Below are 23,482 nucleotides of genomic sequence, written 5' to 3' on the forward strand. Positions count from 1 at the left end.
CCTGTCATGGGCAGCCCCACTCTGACATCTCTCCACTTAGTGCATGTATAGGTCCTGTTTGTGCATGTGTGTGTGTTCGGACCTGTGTGTAATTGACAACAGAGTGAAAAATTGAATTTCCCCTCGGGGATTAATAAAGTATAAAATTTAAATTAAATTAATGTAGTAGCCTGTACATGATCATTGGTGGATTGTGAGACAATGAGCCCCTGGGCACAGAATTGCAAAAGACCCCACCACCTAGTAGGAGCAAGACACAGACTTTGTAGTTGTTTTGTGTCCCTTTGTAGTAATCTGTGATTATTTGAGGCAAATTTTGTCTTTTCTGGTTGTTATATGTCTCTTGTTAGTCCTTTTGTGTGTCCTTGTGGTTGTTTTGTATCTCTTTGATGCCATTTTATGTCTTATTCAGGTCAGTTTGTGTGTCCTTGAGGTCATTTTGTGTCTTTCTGAGGCAATTTTGTGTCTTTTTGGTCATTTTGTGTTTCTTTGAGGCAAATTTTGTCTTTTCTGGTTGCTTTATGTCCCTTGTCAGTCCCTTTGTGTGTCCTTGTGGTTGTTTTGTATCTCTTTGATGCCATTTTATGTCTTATTCAGGAAAGTTTGTGTGTCCTTGAGGTCATTTTGTGTCTTTCTGAGGCAATTTTGTGTCTTTTTTTTGTACATTTTGTGTTTATTTGAGGCAATTTTGTGTCTTTTTTGGTCATTTTGTGTGTTCTTGTGGTTGTTGTGTGTCTCTGTGATTGTTTTGATTCTCCTCTTGGTCAGTACAAGTTAATTTGAGTGACATTTTGCATTAGAAGGCCAGACACTTTTGGCCCCTGGGGCTGTCCCTGGTAGGCCCATTCAGAAATCCATTTATGCACATGATTCCAAAATGGGCCATTCTACATAATGAGTATTTCTACTTTTGGAATTTAAATTAAATGTGATACTAGTATTAGTCAAGTAAAAAATGTGAATGCAGGACTTACTTATAACAGAGTAATTTTACACTGTCGTATTGCTACTTTGACTTAAGTAAAATATCTAAATACTTTTCCTATCACTGACAATATACCTATAATGCCTGGCTACAGTGTTGATAGACACGGCCCTGCCCCCTGTAGGCTATTTTATGAAGAACATCACTAGATGGCAGCAAACCCACATGTGAAGAGCAAGAAGACTGCTTGTGTTTTCAACTCAGTGGCTCAAATGTTCTGTGTCAAGCCACTTGGGGGCATCCCTCCCCAAAAACCTCCAGGAAGACTGACCTCAATGGAGTGGTGATTGTTGAAGTGTGCCAGGCATTTCCCTGTGATCAATAAAGCTGCAGTTCCTTTCATAAAGTCATTCCAAGGCAGTCAAGTTACACAGCTACACGTGAATTTATGTGTCTGAGAGAGAAAACCAAAAAGTATGAGAGAATAATCTTACGAAACAAATGGACTAATCAATAGGTCTAATGGTCCAAGTGTGAAACTTGAGGCATGAAACATGAACCATATGATTAATCTACTTATATCAGTTGAGCAGGGCTCTCTGTAACAAAACACCCTGAGGTTAGAGAGAGAAATGTAACCTAATGCCATTTCTTGTGTTTCCCGGTGCCTCGCCATAGTTATTGAGTTGTACGGTGAGAGAATGAGAGCTTTTTGCTCTCATAGTTTCATCACAGAAACCTGCAACTACTCACAGCTTCAGGTTTCTAAAGAAACAGCTCAGGATTTCTGACAGACGATGCAAAAGGGTTCATATTATCGTAGCTCCTGTTGTCGTTGCACTGGGGCCACAGCAAACACCAGAGAGAGCTGAGCTGGTCGGAGGGTCTCCTGGTACCATGTGATGTGTTTGAAACGGGAACCTTTGTGCACTGGCTCAGCACTGAACCGTATTGATCTTGGGGTGATTTTTCTTTCCCTTGAGGGCTGTTTAGAGATGGCTACTGGGGAGACTGAAATTCTTCAAGAGAGAAAATCTACAGGTTAATTGATTTCTAGCAAGTGCATCATAAACGGCCAAACAAAAACAGGTTGGTCTTGGTCAGAGGAGGATTTAGTGTCATTCTTGGGCCATGGAACAGCAATTTTCTACTGGCTAGTTGGAGTAAAATGAGGTTTACTATTATTTCCATAGATATTTTTTTTATTTTAAAATGTATTGACATTGATTAAATTAATAAATTATGTCCACAATGTGTTTGTAGCCCTATTTTCTCATGTTTCACCTGCTCTAAGTTCTATAGTGTGAACTCTAATCATCATAATTAATAATTGTAATACAGTAGAACGAAAGAAAAAAAACAAACATCTGTATGGTGCTTTACAGAGAATAAAGCACAGGTGTAGCTAATTACATTAACAATTAACTCAAAATGAGTTTATTAATTAACACCTGTGCTTTATCTACTGTGAAACGCCCATAGACCACACTGGAAACACCATAATGTCTTGTCTGAAAAAGGCAGTGCAAGATGAGAGAAAGGTGAGAGCGTCGCTGTGATGAAACAACCTCACCCACAGCTTCCTGTCATGTTGACAAAAGTCATACCTGGGGTTTAGCATCAGTTTCACTATACAGTGCATTCCTGGCCACTGACTCTTGCGTCTGGAGACGGCTCTCCGACTGACAGAAGACAGCAGCACAAGGTTAAATATGTCACTGAGCTGGTCTGAGGAGTGTCACATATACTGCAATGCTCCTTTAGGTGCTGCTTTGTTGCGATATTATATCCCTGAGAAAGAGCAAACTATTGTTTGTTAAACCACCTACTTATCTATCTCACCTCCACCTTACTGCTCTTAAAAAAACTGCACGTTGTAAAGAAAAGGTTTAATTACATGAAGATCACTGTTTGTGGTGATGTGTCATTATTTCAGATTGATGATAATAGTGGAGGTATGCACTTCAGCACAACACAGAGCAGGCTTTGTCACAGCACAAAGCATTTATTATCCCCATCATGGCAGAGAGGGGAAACAGAGCTCATGCAGCCCTCTTCCTGCTTATCTCAGACAAGGGAAGGCGCTTTATAATCACCAGGCGTCTGGATGTAATGCTACAGTATCGGAGGTCCATGCTCAAGACGCTACACTAATCACATCTGTCTCACTGTTTCTCATATCGCCTCACTGTCTCCATTTCAGTTTTCACTTCAGTTAGTTTGTTTCCTGCCACAATTGTTAGACAACAGTGTCCTGAATACATTTTTGACATGTCAGTACCAATGACATTACATTAGATATATTGCAGCAAAAGCAGTTTGTAACCTAAAATACTGTTTAACTCTTTGGAAAGGAGATGATATTTTTTTGGTTGTGATCCTCTTTCTTTTTTTCATCATGACTACAAAATCTAGATAAAGACACTTCAAACTGGATATCTGTTAGTAAAAAGTGGAAACTGTAGAATGAAGCAAACAAAATAAAGTCAGATTACTCATTGTTATTCCTTGCTCTTGCTTTTATCATTGATCACTGCAGCTGCAAACCTGTACATTTTCTAATGTTTAATGAAACACTGACACCCTGTTCAAAATGAATGACTTTAGAAAAAAGCAAAGTGAAGCTACATAAACTATAGCAGAAGAATATCTTGCCAATTAAATCAAAATGTATTGTAAGAAGTCAGGTCATTACAAAACAGAGTGATGAAAAGACAGGGGCAGGAAGAAATTACTATTATTTTATTGGTCTTTTTCAAGGTAAACATTTTGATTTGTCACTGTAGGAAAAGCACACGTATAAATAATAAAACTGACAACGGCTGAATTTCATTTAACTGCTTCAGTTTCAGGGTCCTGGCATTGTGCATGCTGGCGGCAGTCACACTGTCATGACTGACTAAGACACTTGATGTTAACACCTGTTCTTGTCCTACTACCACAAGTCAAAATGTTGCAACAATATTAAAAACATAAAGTACCAACAGTGCTGTCCATACTTTATAGTGTATGTAGTGTAGTGTATGTATAGTCAATGGGCCCGTGGGTAGAGACATGCAAAAGGTCCCATCACTCTCTTACAGCACAGCACAGCAAGACACACAGAGTTTGTGATGGTTTTGTCTCCTTTTTGTTGTTGTTGTTTTTGTTTTGTTTTCTCTTTGTAGTCTTGATGCTTCTTTTTGTCATTTTGTGTCTCACTTTATGTTCATGTTTCGTTTCTGTTAGGGATAGTTTTGTGTGTTTTTGTAGTCATTAGGTGTCTCTTTGAGGTCATTTTGTTACTCTTTGTGATAATTTTAGTCATTTGTTGTCATTTTGTGTCTCTTCTAAATTAATTTGCATCTCTTTGTAGTCATTATGTGTATCTTCCTGATCAGTACGTGTTGAGTGACATTTTGCAGGTGAATGCCAGGGGGGCCCTCCTGACACTTTGGGACCCTGTGCCTGTGCCCCGTAGGCCTGTTCAGAAATTCATAAGTGATTCTGTATATAATGCCTTACTGTTGCCATGAGTTGTACCTATACCTGCACCATTATTTTGCCTACTGCAACTGCTGCACGTGTTCATACTCTTCACACTGTCTGTATCTTGGCATATGTTACTGTTTATTCTTTTTCTATATATCTTACTTCTCTGCAACATACTGTGGTAGATTTCTGTTTAAGATATGCTCTTCACAGAGACTGAAAACATACCATAAAACTCCCATTTCGCCTTTCGCTTTAATGTCCCTTGATGCTTGCTGTAGTAGTGGGGATGGGTTGCCAGGAGACGGCGGAAACGTTTGGGAGCAGCAGCGATGGAGAAATATGAGAAAATCAAAGTTGTCGGAAGAGGAGCCTTTGGGTAAACTCTGACTTTAACACTTAGTAGCCGTTTAATGTAACACACATCTGTTATTCCTGCTGTATGTGAGAGAATACAGTTTTGTTCTGGCGAAAGTTAAGAAAGCTAGAAGTCCGTTATCCCCAAAATGTAACGGGATCCGTCAAAAGTGCGCCACCGTGTAGAAAAGTTTAGGGAAAAAATAAGTTCACTTTAGCTAACTGCGTGTTTAATCTTAATGCGAAAGCCAGACTAGTTTTCAAACCTCTGAACAATTTGTCAAATACAGTTTTTTAGGCTTTTTTCTTTTCAAAAGTTTTTACTTTGCTACGGTAGATATCGAAGTCATCTGCATTCATATCACTGAATCACTAGTGGCTATACTTGACATTTGAAAGACACAGTTGTTGTTAAAAGACAGTAAGTAGCTGGAAAAGTTCTATCAAACGATACACTGTAACTAGATACATCTAAAACATCAGCTGACTAACGAACCTTACTTAGTTTGAAATCAGTTTAAAACTATTGAACATGATTAAAGTCAATATGCAGAGGTGGGAAGTCACTGAATATATTCACTCAGGCTCTGTACTGTACAACTGTACATTGTTAAAGTGGTATTCTATTGGAGTACTCCCACTTTGTTATACATTATACTAACACTGACAAGATACGAGATTTAATGCGTCTCTGTGAGAATTTTCTAAGCAATTTTCAATTATTTTTGTCTGTCAACATTATTGACTTAATACAGGATAAAGAAAATAATTTAAACCCTTATTTTTGTACATTATATCCTTGTGCTACATGTGTAGTGATTGCTTTGACACACACCCACCACCCTTCCTGACACATACAGAAATAAGCTAATAGAGGCGCTGTGTTTGTTGACCACAAACCCAGCAGTGTATGGAATTGCTAGGTTAGATAAAACATTAAAATACAGTACAGTTAAAAGTACTGTCATAGTAAATATTCACATGTGATCTAAAGAATATTGTTTCTTTTGATGCTATGTTGCATTTTAGTGCTAAAACACACACAAGTAAAAGACTTACAAAGTACTTCTACACCACTGACTCAGTGTCATACTCATTCCCTTCTATTTGCAGATTTCTATTATTTTATTTGCTGAAATCATACAAAATGCTTGTTTGTCAAAAACACAACTGTCACATCCGATCTCAACAACCAAAGACCATCCTACTATAACATTTATGGAACAAACTATACATCACATTTCTCTTCATTTTCCTCCCCTGTCAGGATCGTTCACCTGTGCCGCAGGCGCAGTGATGGGGCCTTTGTCATCCTGAAGGAGATCCCAGTGGAGCAGATGTCAAGAGACGAGCGCCTGGCAGCTCAGAACGAGTGTCAGGTCCTGAAACTGCTCAACCATCCGAATATCATAGAGTATTATGAGAACTTCCTTGAAGACAAGGCCCTTATGATAGCTATGGAGTATGCACCAGGTAAGTTTACTGTAGTATCTTATTACATAACTCCTCTTTGTTCATTGTCTAACGGTTCACTTTTCCCATAGTTTAGTGCTCTAGGGCTCCATACCTTTTCTCGTTCCCATGTCAGCATTTAGTGTGAGCCTGTGTGGTGGTATTTTGTAGGACAATGAGATCAGGTAACTTCTCTGTTATATTACAAGGTGTAAGGTAATAAAAATGTAGACTGCTGTCACTTTGTGCAAAATTATGCAACAAAACCCAGAGCCAGTGTTCAGCCGTAAATCCTCAGATGAGCTATTTAGCTGCTGTTGTGTTCAAACTAAACACCAAACATTCGCAGTTCAGGCACCTAAAGCTCTGAATTGTGTTTCTAAAATATATTTTTGCTTATTGACTTTGATATCATCATCTCACTGCTGTTCACTCAGCCCAGTAACTTGATTGTTTCCTAAATTGTTATGGTTTTAATTCATGCAGGTGGAACTTTGGCTGATTACATACAGAAGCGTTGTAACTCTCTGCTGGACGAGGACACCATCCTTCACTTCTTTGTACAGATCTTACTTGCACTGTACCACGTCCACAACAAACTGATCTTGCACAGAGACCTTAAGACACAGAATATTCTTCTTGACAAGCACCAGATGATCGTCAAAATTGGTGACTTTGGAATCTCCAAAATCCTTGTCAGCAAGAGCAAAGCCTACACGGTGAGTTGATTTTTCCCTTGGTTTGGAACTGTGATTCTTTCAGCAACATACATACCCTGATAGGCTGAATTTTAACACGTGCTAGCTAAGGTCAATGCTTCCTTCTTTTCAATCTGCAGGTGGTTGGGACACCGTGCTACATCTCTCCAGAGCTGTGTGAGGGAAAGCCGTATAACCAGAAGAGTGACATCTGGGCTTTGGGCTGTGTGCTCTATGAGCTAGCAAGCCTTAAGAGAGCCTTCGAGGCTGCTGTATGAAAAGCATTTTTTTTTTTACAAAAATCCCCTGCTTACTTGGATGAAGTGATTTAAACAATACTGCATTTGTGTTAGATTTAGAAGTATATTCACCACTAAATCCACAGCGGGGTACTAATGTGAAAATCATACTCCTTTGGCAAGGATTTTGGTTAGATTATTGGGGATTTTTGAAAGTATTTACAATGCATTTTCTACTTAAGTGTATAACACTCTTTAACTTTGTTTTCAGAATCTACCTGCCCTCGTTCTGAAGATCATGAGCGGAACATTTGCTCCAATTTCAGACCGGTACAGCCCCGAACTCAGACAGCTCATCCTCAACATGCTCAATCTGGATCCATCTAAACGGCCACAACTTAATGAAATAATGGCTCTTCCCATATGCATCAGGCCTCTTCTTAATCTCTACACAGATATAGGCAATGTCAAAATGCGCAGGTACTGCCTTAATGCATGACTAAAACATTTAAAGTGAGATTGACATTAAGATTTCCTGTATCCCATGAAAGGAGTTCTCTCCTCTTCTGTGTTCCAGGATTGAGAAACCACTGTCTACTGTACAAACTGGTCCTCAAGGTAGACCAGGTGGGAGAGTTCCTACCAACAGGTCCAGAGGTCAGGCACATAATATCATTATTTGATAACAGACCCATCTGTAGCAGGCTGATAATGGTGAAATTACACATGTGATTGTCATGTCTTGGGTTTAAACAGATGGATCAGTAGGTATAGGATCAGGGAAGGTGCATTCCCTCCCGCTGTCCTCAGTTTACACATGGGGAAGTGGAATCTCAGCCCCTCTCCGCCTGCCAATGCTCAACACCGAGGTGCTCCAAGTTTCTCTTGGTCGAACTCAGAAGATGGGGGTGACCAAGTCTGGCCGTCTGATTACATGGGAGGTCTGTGTGTTTTTTGACTTCTTTGCAATGTATCTTTTATAATTTTATAAGTGTTTTTACAAGTAGGTGTTTTTCATCTTTCAAAAATATAGATGGTATATCTCGTTATGTGGCAGCACCTTAGAGAGTCTCTATGTAGACTCAAAGGCCACGTGAGAGGGTGGAATCCAGTGTTGAAGAGGCAGTAGTTGCTTTAGTGCAAAGAGACATCATCAATTTCCTGAAAGGATGTTTTTGGATTGGAAGTTTCTGGATTCTAAGAAACTCTAGGAAATGTGAAGTAAAATAAGCCTGGCTGGGGAGTACGTGTACTTAATAATAAAATAACTGCTGGAAGGCAGAACATCACAGATTGATGATTCCTAATAATGTATCAGAGGGTGGGTTTTTCTTTTAACATTTTTTGTTATTTATGTTTTACAGGAAAGGATTAACTTCCTACTCCTTTTCCCCCATTGAGACTAATAATCATTTATTGTCACAGGCTCCGTCAGTGGGGTCCGGTGAGGCCAGTCTGCCCGGTGTGGTGGAGCAGATGCAGCCTCAGTTCATTTCACGTTTCCTTGAGGGTCAGTCTGGAGTCACCATCAAGTCTGTGTCCTGTGGCGATCTTTTTACTACCTGCATGACAGGTTGGTGAGCTGCTGTGCTTTGTATAACCATCAGAGAAATCATATCCGTGCCCGGTCAGCTAAGCAGGCAGCTCTGCTGATGGAAAGCAACGTTTACTCTTTGTTTTCTGCCCTCACACGCTGCAACACATGGCTGTAAAAAACTGACGCAGCATCTGAACGTAAATATGAAAGTGTGGATACAGTCAGCTGTTATTCTAGACGTGATCAGATAGGGGCTACTTGTAAAATAAACCATGCTTGCCAAGCAGTTTGGAAGTGTTTTTTCTTGAGCTTGTACTGTGGTGCTCTGTGAGTCAGTGTGCTTTAGCAGGCTGTCATTGGTCCATCCAACATTGCAAAGCAGATAACACAGGATTAAAGACCCTACCTCTCAGCTCAGTTGCCTCGCTCTCATCACTTTTCACTGTAGTGACACAGATTAGCGTTTCATAGATGAAGATTAGAGGCATTGTGTTGTCCACATAAGAATACACCTACACTCATCAACTAATAGTGTGTTTAATCTTTTCTTTTTATTTTCAATTTGCAGACAGGGGCATTATCATGACATTTGGAAGTGGAAGCAATGGCTGCCTGGGACACGGTAACTTCAATGATGTAACGCAGGTCTGTGTCCACCATTCAAAGGAGTATACAATCATATTAAACATACATGCAGTTGCCATTTAATTAGATACACCTGCCTAAAACATGATGCAGTCTAACACAACAAAATCTGTAATGTAAAGATTATCACAATGACTCTTCTCTATCTCTGTTTTTGTTCTCAGCCTAAGATAGTTGAAGCACTCCTCGGCTATGAGCTGGTTCAGGTGTCGTGTGGTGCTTCCCACGTACTCGCTGTGACCAATGAAAGAGAAGTATTTGCCTGGGGAAGAGGAGACAATGGTATATTGCAAATGAACCAGTTGTGTTCCAATCTATCTCAGCATTCATCTCTTGGAGTTTTATTGTTTGTGACTGATTTATGATGAGCATCTCAGCACACAGCTTGATTGTTGGGTCTCTGTCCTTGTCTCTGTTCCTCTGTGTGGAAGGTCGCCTCGGGCTAGGCACCCAAGACACCCACAACTCTCCACAGCAGGTTTGTTTACCAGTGGAATTTGAGGCCCAAAAGGTGATGTGTGGAGTGGACTGCTCCATGATTATCAGCACCCAGTACGGCATTGTGGCATGTGGAAGCAACAGGTAATTACTCCCCACCCAGAACTGTGGCCATTAGTCTCAATAAACATGTCACTGACTGACATGATTAGCGCTGAAACATCTCATTTCAAATGTAATGAGAAGGCACTGTATGTACATATTTAAACTTGTTCATGTGGTTGTGGTGGTAATAGTTTAATTAAAGAAGATTATGCACAGGGATACTTCCATGGTGCACAACCTGTGAGACAGCATTCTCCTAAAATGACAAACACATTTCTGTCGTTGTTAATCTCTTGCTTTTAAAGAAGTAGTCAGGACAGGATGTAGAGCAGCTTGTGTGGGCGAAGCAACTGTAAATGAAACAGTGTTCATTTCAGGTGTGTGAGGAGCATTGTTGAAATACCTATGGCTTAGTAGCTACCTGCAGCAGATGAAGAGACAGGGATAAAAGATATTAAAGGGTTTTGTGATGAACATACATATTAAAGGAATGGTTTAAAAGAATAGAATAGATAACGTTTCTCTATTCATCTCTTTGTTATAAGTACCCTGATTTTTTTGCGGTCAGATTCAACAAGCTCGGGCTGGATAAAATAACAGCTGGAGAGGAACCAAATCCCTCGAATCAGGTGGAAGAAGTCCATTCTTACACTCCTGTCCAGTCAGCCCCACTCGACAGTGAGAAGATTGTTCATATTGACATTGGGACAGCCCATTCTGTTGCTGTTACAGGTAAAATGTTCCCATTATTTATCTATCAAATCACATTTTTGAGTAGACTTTTTTGAACTTATACATCTCTGAGTTTTTTGCAGCACCAGATTAAGTGATACGCTGCTTGGAGAGATCACTTCCATCATGTTCAGCATCTTCAGTAACGCTAATGCTAAACAAACATGAAGAAAAGAAATGCAGTCTTTTATAACCATACCTCTGGCATTAAATGAGGCAGCTAATAATCAAGCTGTTATGTCAAAGTCTTAACACTAATATTGATTACCAAAACTTTATTACTCTCTGAATTTTCCTTGTCCAGAAAGAGGTCATTGTTTCACCTTTGGCAGCAACCAGCATGGTCAGATGGGTTGTAGTTCCCGCCGTAGCAGCCGAGTGCCATACCCGGTGCCGGGGCTGCAGGGCATCACCGTGGCTGCCTGTGGAGATGCTTTCACCTTAGCCATCGGAACTGGTGAGTCAAAATATATATGATATTTTGATCTCTGTTTTTTAAAGGCCCGGCACCCCTCCACAGGTGTTCGTTTCGCTGTAACAGGTGCAATAAAGCTAACAGGAGATATCAATCCAGCACACAGACCTTATGTATTTTTGAAACTCAACCCTAATTTCCCATGTTTGAGTCTAAACGAACAATGGAGACAACCATCTTTGAAATCGGTCCTGTATAGAGAGAGGCCACTGCAGCCACAGCAGCGAAATGTGCTGAAATGTAATCCCTTTTGGCAATTGTGCATGAGAAGTACTTGTTTTTGCATGCTCAGATTGTTATTGTAAGTGTCTGACAACTTTAGGGAAATGAAGAGAGAAATGAAATGGTTTTCCTTACCCTCTGCTGGTCGGTTTGTAATTGTGTCAAAGTTGTGCGAGACGTCTCGTTTTGAAATCTCACTGACTTTTCACCATTGTTGAAATCATCCAAATAGAGATTTCAGAACAAGACTTCTCCTTGAGCCAAACTTTGACACAATAACAGACCAGCGAAAGGCACAGAAAAATGTTTGTATGCCTCTGTGCCAGTTGTCTGTCCATTCTGACAGTCTTGCAGCCAAACATCATCCCTTCTTCACTACTTGTGATATTTTGCCTTGCAGTTATGAAACAAGGGTATGAACAAACAACATTTCCTAAAGGAGAGGTCAAACCAATGAGAGCCTCGCGATTTTGGATGTCACAGTTCAGTTAGATTGAACTCTGCATGTAGTGAAGGAGGTGGGTCATTTTACAACCAATAGCAAGTGTGTCTCATCCCGTTCCATGTAGAAATGGATGGAGTGCAAAATCCTGTCAAAGCAGCCGAATGAGGTGAAATGACCTGTGAGGATGTACGATAGGTGTGCAGAGCCCTTAGAAGTCACTTCATGGTGATGCTGTTGCATGCAGGGAATGATTTGTAATCATCTTGTTGGTGCATTTAAGAAAACCCTGACTGTCTGAAACATGAAACAGTCAGCTGTTGAAAAGCATTTCATACACGACCCATGTTGTCTGGTAATTTTACCTGGGAGATAGAAAACAAGCACGCATATATGCTGTGAGAAAGGATGATGTAAATGTTATGGTTTTGCATTAAAATGGTTGCTGCTCTGCAAAAGTTTTGAACAAGCACTTGTGCACAAAGGAAGCATTTTCAAAAAAGACAAACTCTATTTTCCCTCATTGTTAATCCCTCACTTAAACAAGTTGTTTAGAGATATGTATGAGTAGGAGTTGCACAAGTAAACACAATAGGGTTCATCTCAGCTCTGAGTTGAGACAACATCTCTCAGATATCTGTGGTTTAGCTGCTTTGGAGGAAAAGAGGAGAATTTCAATGAGAGTCAGTTTCAAACAGTCCCTGTGAACAACGATGTGACCAAACTAGGTAGCGTAACTTTAACTCAAAAACAGAGCTGATTAAGTGTTTGCTGGGACTGATTTTGTTACTCAAACAAGTTTCAGGTTTCAAGTTTCTGCAAGTTTATTTATACGTCAAACTAAAATGAACTGTAAGTTTAGTGGTTACATAGAACATATGGTATGGTTTGGAAAAATGGTTAGCAGTAACGTAAACTCTACAGGGTTTTTAGCTAATGGGATAAACATACAGAACCATTGGTCTGGTTCTTTAAACACATGGGTTAACAGATAGGTAACAGATGTGTGTGTGTTTTTGTGTCAGTAAGTGTGTGTTTTTGGGGGTAAAATGTCATATTGTGCCAGCGATTGGCTCCCTGGAGAGAAAGCCAGCAGTGGCAGTCATGCCTGTAGGTTTTTCTTTGTTGAGGGAAGTCTTTGTTCAGCTTTCCTCCAGATAAAGTCATTATGCTGCCACTGCAGGAGAGGCAGAGCTGTCAGTTTAAGATTTGTGTGGATTAATTTGTCCTGAGAAACGGTGACCAGCTTCTTCTCCTTTCCACAGACGGGGAGGTGTACACCTGGGGGAAGGGGGCCCGTGGCCGCCTCGGTAGAAAGGAGGAGGATTCTGGGATACCGAAGGCGGTGCAGCTTGATGAGAGTCACCCATTCACGGTGACATCTGTGGCTTGTTGTCATGGCAACACTCTGCTGGCAGTGAAACGTAATATTTTGCTTATTAGCCTTTGTTAACAAACACTGTGAGATGTTGGGATGGTGGTAAAATGTAACTGAGAGAGTGCTAATCCCCAGATGAAAGATCCCCAGGCTGAACTTGAGACAAGCTTCTTTCGATAACATAGACAGAGATGCATGTTTATCAAGAAATTGAGACTTATTTCTAAATTTGAAAGCTCATTGGCTAAAAACATGACTATAGCTTTGTTTCATACAGTCATACATATTCGAGTATTCCAGTCACAGGTGCTCTGTTTAAATTAAACTACTTCCTCTCAGCTACACTTTATCAAAACCCTTCTCCCTGCATGCCAAATGAAATAATATAGTCCAATTTTGCATTGTGGCTGTTGATTGTAGACTGAAATCAATGACATGGCCATAGACCTCTCACTGAGAGGAACAGAAAACAGCATTCTGTCCCTCTTTTTCCAAACAGTGACAGTGCAGAAGCCAGATTCAAATGAAAACTGAAAAACAGTGAAGGTGGGATTAAATCGTCCCCCTACACTCCAAATTGAAAATAGCTGCAGATTTAGAGAAGATTAAACTGCATCACAAGTTAATAAGTAACAGAGATGTTGGTAATCCTTGCTACAGGCTACACGGCTGCTGTTTAAATGTTTGGTCGACCTGCACCATGTGACAAGGACATGGAGACCAACATGGACAAACTCTTATAGAGGTCATTAGCAGGGTCGGTGATACTGATCAGACCAGACCAGAAACTGATACGCCTCATTAGAGCAGTGTTTATGTATGATTTCCTGTACAGAAAAAGCAGTGTGTGAACACTTAACTTTCACTAACACCTTGATTTTATTAAAGAATTGTGCATCCTGTATCATGAGTAGACAGGGAGTAAAAGTCCGCAGGCAGGGCTTATTTAAAGCTTCCTAACAAACCAACAAAATCAGAGTTTTGTGCTGAGGCTGATATGAGTCAGAAACTTCACTTGGTCTGTGAGGTTGTTTTCCTGCATAGTCGGGTGTTTGTGAGAACAGCAGACTTTTGTCTCTTGTGAGACTCAGGTGTCGTTATAAAAATGAAACCAATGTTTCCATGTTTTCTGCACATTTTGAAATTCTAAATCCGGCAGGTTTTACAGCAGATATTAAGTATGCATTGTCTAAAAGCATCTAAAACCTCATTTAGTCATCAGACATTAAAAGTCTTCATCACAACTTTTTAAAGACAGACAATTAACAGTTCATGTATAAAACCCATAACTGAACAAGACATTGTGTGGAAAACATGCACACATCTTTTATGCCTGAGTGTAAAAAAGACTGTAATTGTAGTTTCTGTTGCTGAGGACTGGCAACAATTTTCAATTGTATTACTTTAGAAGTACAACGTTTCAATGCCAAATTGAAAAACGTGAGAAAAAGAATTAAAACAACAAAAATGTAATAGGGATTTTTTAACAGTGTGTCGTTTATAAACGTCCAGACTCCAGTCTGTAGGATTTAGGGGGATATATTGGCAGAAATGGAATATAAGTATGTTTTCTTTGGTGTACAATCATCAACTTAGAATGACCTGTTAATATCTACATAGGGAGCAGGTCCTCGTCTACAGAGATCACCATGTTGCACCGCCATGTTTCTATAGTAGCCCAGAACGGACAAACCAAACACTGGCTCTTGATAGGGCCATTTGCATTTTCGCGTCAGCCACCATAGTTAGCAGCCACTCCGCGTTGACAGCAATGGAAAAACTGATTTTTTTTAATGTGAAACCCTGCAGATAATTTGGTTCCTGGTAAAAAAACATCTGAACATTTGGATCTGAGGTTGTCAGAGAAAAAAGGTGAGCGCACATTTTTACTGGTTTTTACTGGTTTAAATCACTGGGTATGTTCTTTTTTGGAGAGGAAAAGACTTCTGCGAATAATTCCTGAACATCCGGATCAGACAGAATGTGAGCAGACATGAAGTTATCAGAGCAAATATGTGAGCACACTTTAGTAGGTGCTGGGACAGTGGCCTGTCTGGGACGTGCTAAACGAAATGATTTTTTTTTTTTTTACGTGAAACTGATTTTTTCAGTGTTTATACAGGTTTTAATTACCTGGTTCATTTAATGTGGAGAGGAAGAGACCTCTGCAAATAATACGGCTCCCGATTAAAATCTCCTGAACAATGAACACTCAACGATTTCTATCCGGGAGAAGATTCAGCTGGTTACAATTTGCAATCCTCACTGCTAAATGCCCCAAATCCCCCTAAATCTTACACACTGTTCCTTTAACTGTACAGCCATGTAACTAGTAGGATCGTGTTTCATATTGGTCATAGAACATGCAGACAAGCTTGTATAGATATTTAATTAACTGTCAGCCTCATTATTGGTGAATTGATTTATTGGTCTACGGTAATTTGTGCAACAACAAAAGTCGTGTAGATGTTCAGAGCTGCGACTAATAGTTATTTTTTACTATTGATTAATCATCTGGTTATTTTCTCATTTACTTGAATAATGATTTTGTCAAACAAATGTCAGGAAATACTGAAATATTTCAATTATAGGTGGTGTCTTTAAATCCCACATTTTATCTAACGATCAGTCCAAAACCCAAAGACATCAATTGAACTTTAATCTGTGAGGAAGAATAGCAGCAAATCCTCACAATGAAAATGAAAACACTGACGTTTGGGTATTTTTGCTGTAAAATGACTGAAATCAATTGTCAGTTATCACCAAATTTTATGTCAATTAACTAATCGATTGATCGGCTAGTAATTTCAGCTGTTACTGATGTTTCACCCTTTTCCCTTCCTCCTTCCTGTTTTAGCTTTGCTTGAAGAACCTGTCCCAAGATGATTCTGTCCTAAACTCGAACTCACACCCACTCAGCGGTCGTCATGAAGCTTGGCAGTGGCATGAGGTGAAGCTTCTCTGAATATAACTCCTCCCAGAGGCCCGTCTGTGCTGCAGTTGAAAGATTCCCTTTCATACTGCAGCTGCGGCCTCAGATTCTCACTTGGTCTTCCTCTCTATCTATTTTTTTTCCTTCTCTCTCTCTCTCTCTCTCTCGCTCTCCAGGAATGAATGTTTGTTTCATTCAATGGTTTGATATCACGCAGCAAACCATAGAAAAGGTCAAACCCTGTGTGTTGCAGCAGGTGTATCTTACAACAGGTTAGACAAAGGAATGTTGTAACACAGTTTCTAAAGATGGATTACAGGAAGTCATTAAGCAGCTTTCATGTGGAGAGCCATTGTCCTTTCTCACGTGCAGAGTTAGCCTGATAAAGGCCAGTAAGAGTCAAACTGGTTTGAGCTCTTGTAAGCCACTGGTGAATGACAAGACTCAATGCACAGAAGAGAAAAGAATGAAAGCCACTTGAGTGTTTAGCAACTCATCAGTCAAATGAACCAAACGCAATAGTGTCGATCACATCGTCAGCACTCACATTGTGCTATATTTAGTCCTCCGATACATTTGCAACTCAACTGCAGCGCTCAAACCAGATAAAGATGTGCTGTTCAGGATAAATGACTCACTCGTTCACTTGTTTACTACTCCCTATACAACAGACACTCAATAGTTAAATCTGCAGGGAACAGTATACAGTATATGGACACGTATGTATACATCATCAGTGTTTTGCTTAATCGCTGACATCTATTAAATGTGACAGATTGCATTGTTTTGGTTCCATTTTAGCAATATTTGTGGGCATGATATGAAGCATAAAATCACACTTGGACACTGTGGACACTCATAGAAAACAGTGGACAGTAATTAAGTGCACAATATTGTAAATGAGTGATTACTGAGAGAGCTACAGTATGTACTGTAATATGTATTATATTTAAAATGCAATGCTATATGTACTGTGTAAACTGTTGTCCTAGCATGACTGCCAAACTGGTGTTAGAAGCACTCTGATATTTTACTGAGGAAAAGTAGCAGTAACACCCTGTTTCAAGCTATTCAGTAATTTACTTAAGTAAAAGTACATCAGTATTTAATCAAAATATAAAACTACAAGTGTTCATTATCCAGAATGGCCTATTTCAGATTAGATTATTTGTATTATAATGATTGATGCATTAATGTGTAAGCATCACTAGTGTTACAACTTGTAAACGTTGGGGTATTTTTTATATTTCTTATATACTTGATTAAAATAATACATCGTAATGTACTGATGATTTTATTTTTTTGTTTAATACTCTGAATCTTCAAAGTAACTTGAGCTGCCAAATAATGTAAAAGCACAGTGTTTGCCTCTGAAATGTAGCAGATTTAAAGTACATTAAAATTGGAATACTCAAGTAAAGTATTTAAAAATTGTACTTAGGTACAGAATTTGAGTAAATATACTTTCCATCACTGGTGTCTCGGAGTGAAATCTTTGTAGTACATCAGATTTTTTCATATTGACATTAAAAGATAGCTTAAACTTGATGGTACACAATTGAGAGATGACTAAAGCAGTGATGTTTGACTTTTTCTGAGAACATGATGTTTCAAGTGGCTGCTAATGGATGTCTGGAAATAAACTTTATGATATAACAAGCTATACATCACCATATTAACATTAAGATTAATAACTAACCTATGGTATAACTGATAGTCTGATTACCGCTGCTTTTATTCTGCCTCCACAGCCCCCATTATTATATAGTTTCACAGAGCTGTTATCAGTCGGCGTATTGTAACTATTATATTACAGTCAGACTGCAGATTAATATGCATTTTCTTCCAGTGTATTCATCAAGATTCTCATATAAAATCACATTTTTTTATGTAATTATTCCCAATCTAAGATGTGTTCACACCTTCTCTGAGGACATGGATCGTTTACCATTGTTGTCTTGTTTGATGATGTAATGATGATGTAATCCAGTGGCAATACAGCAGGTGAAAAATGATCTAAATATGTGGATGTGCTCTTTATGTCTGTTGTCATGCAATGATGTGCAGTTTGTTTGTTTGTTTTGTCATGAGTGTAACAGTGTAAGCTTCTATTTTTATCACAAAGGCAACATTTTAACATGCAATACAGGAAAAAACAGTATATTATTCAGTGAGTGTGTGTGTGTGTTACATGTGTGTGCATGTGTGTGTACTCTGCCACCAGAGGGCACCTCCCCCTTCTGACTGTTGTAGGCTTCTGTATTAGGTCAGCTGGACATTTTATTTATATTTATGACTTCGATAATAACAACAAAACCCTCCTCACCTCTGATTTTACTAGTTAGAGCTATATGTTTTAAATAATTATAAAGTTATGATCATTTTGTGTGCATATATGAAGCTGTAAAGGTTTGCATCTGACAAATAAATAATAATAATAATAATAAACATATGCATGGAAAACAAACAACATATTTAATTAGCAGACAAACAAAAGCTCTAATTAGGGCTCCATAAAGAGAGATGAGAGGGATAAAATGGTGTGAACAGAGTGTTTCAGCTTCTTGACTCCTCCTGCGTGGAAGGAGGAGGCGGGACTCGGTGCACCTAAACAGACGGAGGGGTTATGCATTGTGCTCAGTCTGTCAGTACTGCATCCACAGAGCAGGAGAGGGCCACACATTCACCCTGAGCTGTTAAACGTGCACAGAGACTGCTTTCAGGACCCATCTGTGATCATCTCTGCAGCGTTTCCTGGACGGCAGTGTCGCTTCCTTTGTTGCCATCGGTCTCCGGGGCTGCAGGAGGAAAAACCGGGGAGGACTCGCCTCCTTGAAGCCCGATCTGTCGGTGGCGGAAGGGACGTGATATGAACCCCTCATCGGCTTAAGCGGCAGTGCAGCTAAATAGCCCCGTTTTCAGGGGGAGGGGGGAAGTCAACGGAGGATCAAGGAGGACATTTATACCTTTTAACCTGCAGCTGAAGGCCGAGACATACCCACGGAACCTGTAGCGATGCCCGGGTTTGATTACAAGTTTCTAGAAAAGCCAAAGAGACGGTTTCAGTGTCCGCTCTGCAGCAAGGCGATGCGGGAGCCGGTCCAAGTGTCTACCTGTGGACATCGGTTCTGTGACACCTGTCTTCAAGAATTTCTAAGGTACGGTGTGTTTGTTTGTATGAGATCCACCTCTCTCTGCAGGCGATACCGGAGACTACAGCTCAGCCTTGTCTAGTTTCGGTCGAGCAACAGTAAATAAAGGATGTGTAGGTGTGTCCTCACCTTTCCCCGGCAGGGGTTTACACCAATTTTTAGTATTTAATGCCACTGCACAGTGATCATGACTGTGCACGGGGCCTGGTAAACATCGCCAGCATTGATCATATTGAACTCCCCACATTTTAGATGCAGGTGTGTGTCTCCTCTGCACACATGCAAGGGTTTAATGCGTTTATGAGTCTGTGTCAACTCAAAAACATGACAGAGGAGCTTTTTGTTTTGGATCAGTCATGCAGGTCTTTTTGTAGGGCAAGTAGAGGATGTTGTCTGCTCAAAGGTGATGTTTTTTGTTGCTGCTACATCATGCATGAGTCAAAAATTAGGGTTGCAGTGATGCACATTATTAGTTTATGTGTGCTTTTGCAGATTTTGTCCTCTTTTATTAATTAGATATTAATGGTAGAGGGTTTTAGTGTTGATATCTTTCATGTTGTGGTGTTTGTGTCCTGCAGAGGGCCCCTGCCTCCCCATCCAGCTAGTGTTTTGCCCCCAGGGGCGACTGAGTCTGCATGGGGTTGCAGGGTTGAAGATGAGGGTGTGTGTGTGTGTGTGTGTGTGTGTGCTATGTAGTCTGCCCTGAGTCCAGGATTAGACAGATTCCTTCATTGGTGTCAGTCAGGGGGCCACTGAGGGACCTTTCACTCCGAGGTCAGCAGTCTGACAGACCCCCCCCTCACCTCCTAATCTGCTGAACATTGAAGTCTGTGTTAAGACTCATAGAAAGAAAGTCTTTGTTTTATCTTTAGATGGACTCCATTGTCCAAAGAGGAGCCATTAACCATCATGTACTATCAGGAAGTCAATAATACCGACCACATTTTACCTGCAAATAATGAACTTGCATCATAAGCTTGCTCTGGAGTAGACAGTGTGACAGAGTCCATATGGACATGAGTAATTTGTGTGTTAGAAATAAGCCTTTATTGAAGTTAGAAAAAGAAATTAATTGCCTCATTTATCTAGAAGCCAAAGATCTTTAGTTGCACAGTTGAGACCTGGTTTGCCTCTTCAGGCACATTCAGAAATATCCAGAAAGAAAACAGACGAGTGTGTGCTTTGGGAGAAGTGAAAAGTGAGTCCTGCTTTCTTTTGTGCTGCGCAAACAAGGGCTGCAAGCAACTAATGATTATTTTCATGATCAATTACCCCGCACAGTATTTTCTCGGTTATTTGGTGGGTTATTTTGTCTCGCAGCCTAAGACGACGTCTTCAAACATCTTGTTTTGTCTGACCAATTTCAAAGATATTCAGTCTAGAACCTTATGAACAGAGAAAATCTAATAGCAAAGCTGACTGTTTCAGCTCTATTACAATCTATGATGATTTAAGCGTCATAGCACCTGTGCCTACTAAGCCCAGGGATGCAAAGTGTCAGGGGCCCCTGGCCTTCACCTGGGAAATATCTCTCAAATTACTGACCAGGATGAGACTCAAAACGAAAAAAAAAACCCACGACATTATACCTCAATAGACAGAAAATCACAAAAAGATGCATAATGACCACTTAAAGATGCAAAACAACAACAAAACAAAGCAAAGCTGTGTGTCTTCCTCCTGTGTGAGAGAGGTGGTGGGGCTTTTGGCAAATCTCTGCCCAGGGGCCCATTGTCCCGTAATCTGCCCATGGTTTATGTGAGTTAATTTTCATGAAATGTGTCAACAAAACCCTGGAATATTCTGGTGTACAGATGATCAAAAGTTGTTTGTTCATAGAGCTGCAACGATGAGTAATACGTCAATCACCAGAAAAATAATCAACTAATCATTCCAGTAATTTTTCAAGCAAAATGCCAAGAAAAAGCTTTTTTAAACATCTCCAATATCAAGATTTTCTAACTTTTTCTCTTTTATATGATTGTAAATTGGGTTTGGACAGTTGGTTTAACAAAACAAGACATTTGAAGGCATCACTTTGGGCTCTATTAAATTAGGATGGACATTTCATCACAATTTTTGTGTGTTTTTTAAACTAAAAACTAAATCGACTCATCGAGAAAAGACAATACATATATGAAGATTTGACTCTGAAAGTTGTTCCCTGATTTGTGGACTTCTGATTTGTAGTATTGAACTAGCTGTTCACGTAGCTCTCTGGATCTGTCTTATATGAGTATTGTTTCTCGTGAGTCCATGCAGGCTGGCCATGATTATATGCATGACATTAATTCATGTGTAGATATTCTTTATTCACACATGGAGCACTACACTGATGGATGTTTTTTCTTTTGGATTATTGAGTCATATCTGGCTGATGTAGAAGGGCAGCTCTTGTGTTGTCAGTGTTGTCATGTTGCATGAATCATATCAGGGCCCCAGTGATTTGTTGGGAAAGATAAATCCAGGAAGACATAACAAAAACCTACAGAGCTGTTTGCTCATTTTTTGTTTGAGAAACTCTGTGGAGGAGTTTAATACAGTTATATATAGCATTTTAATTGTTAAAGTCAGTTTTACAGCTCGCAAAAATGCAGTGGTTTGTGTGCGGTGATTTAGTGTGAAATCAACTCAATGCGACTGGTCTGCAGATTTATTTCAGTTACAGAATTGGTCTTTTTGTTATTCCACTATAACTAGCATTGAAAAAGATCTTAAAACGTTTTCAGTTTTACATGATGAAACTTGACGGCACCCTGAGGGTAACTCATAAGCAAATAAAACTCAAAAAAAAATATACTGGCTTAAAGAAAGACAAATATCTAATTAGACTTTTTTATGTGAGAAAAACAGTCTGCTAGTTGACAGGAGGGAGGTGGAGATGTGAATGAAGGCTGTGAATACCCCAAACCACTTCGTCCTGCACCTTGAGTCATCAGGAAGCCTCCTCCTGCTTACTAGACAGCAGCAAATTGCATCTGGTTGAAAAACAGAAACTCAGATGAACAAAGAGAGCGAGGGAGGAACACTGTTTGCTGCTGATCAATGAGTTTGGCCCGACGCTTTGTCTGCCTCATCCTGCCTGCCTCCGTCTTCGTCCTCCAGTTTTACGCTCTTTTTATACTCCCACAGGCTGACTGAATGCAGCAAAAGTTTCCCGACTTATGAAAGTTTTTGTTGAGTAACTACTTGCATCTGTTTGTTGGGGATGTCAGTGCAGATGTGACCATGATTCCACCCTGTTTGACCTGTATAAAGATGTCACAGCTGGAGCAATGTGCAAAAAGCACAAAAATACCACTTGATAATGAGGCATCCTTCAGAAACGAGTTTTTAGCTCTTACTAACGTTTAATACATCATCATAAATTGTTTTAAGACAACTTGTTTCAGCTGTTGCTTTAGATAAGAGACCCTGCTCCACTTCTCAGGTAGAATAAAGCTTAAATAAACATTTACATCAACAGCAGGTGACATTTCAGCAGCTCCTCCACCTCCACTAATTATGACAAACAGACACAAAGCTGCTTCGTCACCTCTTTAATTAACAAAGTGTGCCAGTTGAGGCCACTTTCAGCTCTCTTGGCCGCCGAGCGCACGCATCTCTTTGTGAGGAGAGTTCAAGTTTATTGAGGCTGACAGACAGTAGTTAGCTAATGCTTCGCCCATTGCGCAATGAGGTGGATGCCTTTTCTGTAATTATTGAGGGCTGTGTAACATCCAGTCCGGGCTTGCCAGCCGACTCTGCCCACTTTCACCCTGACGGCTCCGTCGCCGTCTCTGGAGCTTACTGCTTTGTTGCAACATGAAACACAAAAAACTGCATGACATTTCTTAAGTGTTAATCATCATTGTTGTCCTTACTGAATTATAGTATTTCTTTATCTGCAACACCAAACTTAAACTCTCTTAAGCGTTTATAAGCCGAACGAACCAATAATAAATGCCTTAAAAAACACTACGACGTAGTTGTAAGCAGATATATTTATTTATTAATGTATATGTCAGCAATTATAACTTCTCCTGTGTGTTACTATATTGTCATTTATTATCTATCAAAACACCAGCCTTCACTTATGGGTGCTCACAAGGGGGGTTAAGGCCCAGATGCACCACACCAACATTGAAGAAATACGATTGACCAAGGTCTCAAGTCGCCTGTGTCTTGGCCAGAAATTTGCACCTGAACACACCGCAAAGACTACAGCCAACGACCAAGTAGCACGTACGATCTGCGCCTGCATAAGAGGAAATAATCTCCATAGCAGCAGGCAGCATTTGTC

The 23,482-nt window shown here is 40.0% G+C and overlaps 2 protein-coding genes across 2 annotated transcripts in view; both read left to right on the forward strand.

Moving 5' to 3' along the window:
* Window positions 1–4,690: 4,690 nt before the first annotated feature.
* On the forward strand, window positions 4,691–18,063 carry nek8 (NIMA-related kinase 8). The gene is made up of 15 exons (XM_033630861.2): window positions 4,691–4,775; window positions 6,021–6,226; window positions 6,692–6,924; window positions 7,044–7,175; window positions 7,414–7,622; window positions 7,720–7,799; window positions 7,899–8,083; window positions 8,568–8,715; window positions 9,248–9,324; window positions 9,489–9,606; window positions 9,756–9,906; window positions 10,436–10,599; window positions 10,904–11,056; window positions 13,004–13,162; window positions 15,974–18,063. Exons 1-15 carry the CDS (start codon window positions 4,729–4,731, stop codon window positions 16,000–16,002), a joined length of 2,091 nt encoding a protein of 696 aa, XP_033486752.1. The 5' UTR covers window positions 4,691–4,728; the 3' UTR covers window positions 16,003–18,063.
* A 624-nt stretch (window positions 18,064–18,687) lies between these two features.
* traf4a (tnf receptor-associated factor 4a) overlaps window positions 18,688–23,482 on the forward strand; it is a 42,776-nt gene continuing 37,981 nt past the window's right edge. The window contains exon 1 of the mRNA XM_033632174.2: window positions 18,688–19,206. Coding sequence (XP_033488065.1) covers window positions 19,064–19,206 — 143 coding nt within the window. The 5' untranslated portion in view covers window positions 18,688–19,063. The remainder of the gene's footprint in view (window positions 19,207–23,482) is intronic.

The sequence above is a fragment of the Epinephelus lanceolatus genome, chromosome 4, assembly GCF_041903045.1.
Source record: "Epinephelus lanceolatus isolate andai-2023 chromosome 4, ASM4190304v1, whole genome shotgun sequence".
Classification (NCBI taxonomy): domain Eukaryota; kingdom Metazoa; phylum Chordata; class Actinopteri; order Perciformes; family Serranidae; genus Epinephelus; species Epinephelus lanceolatus.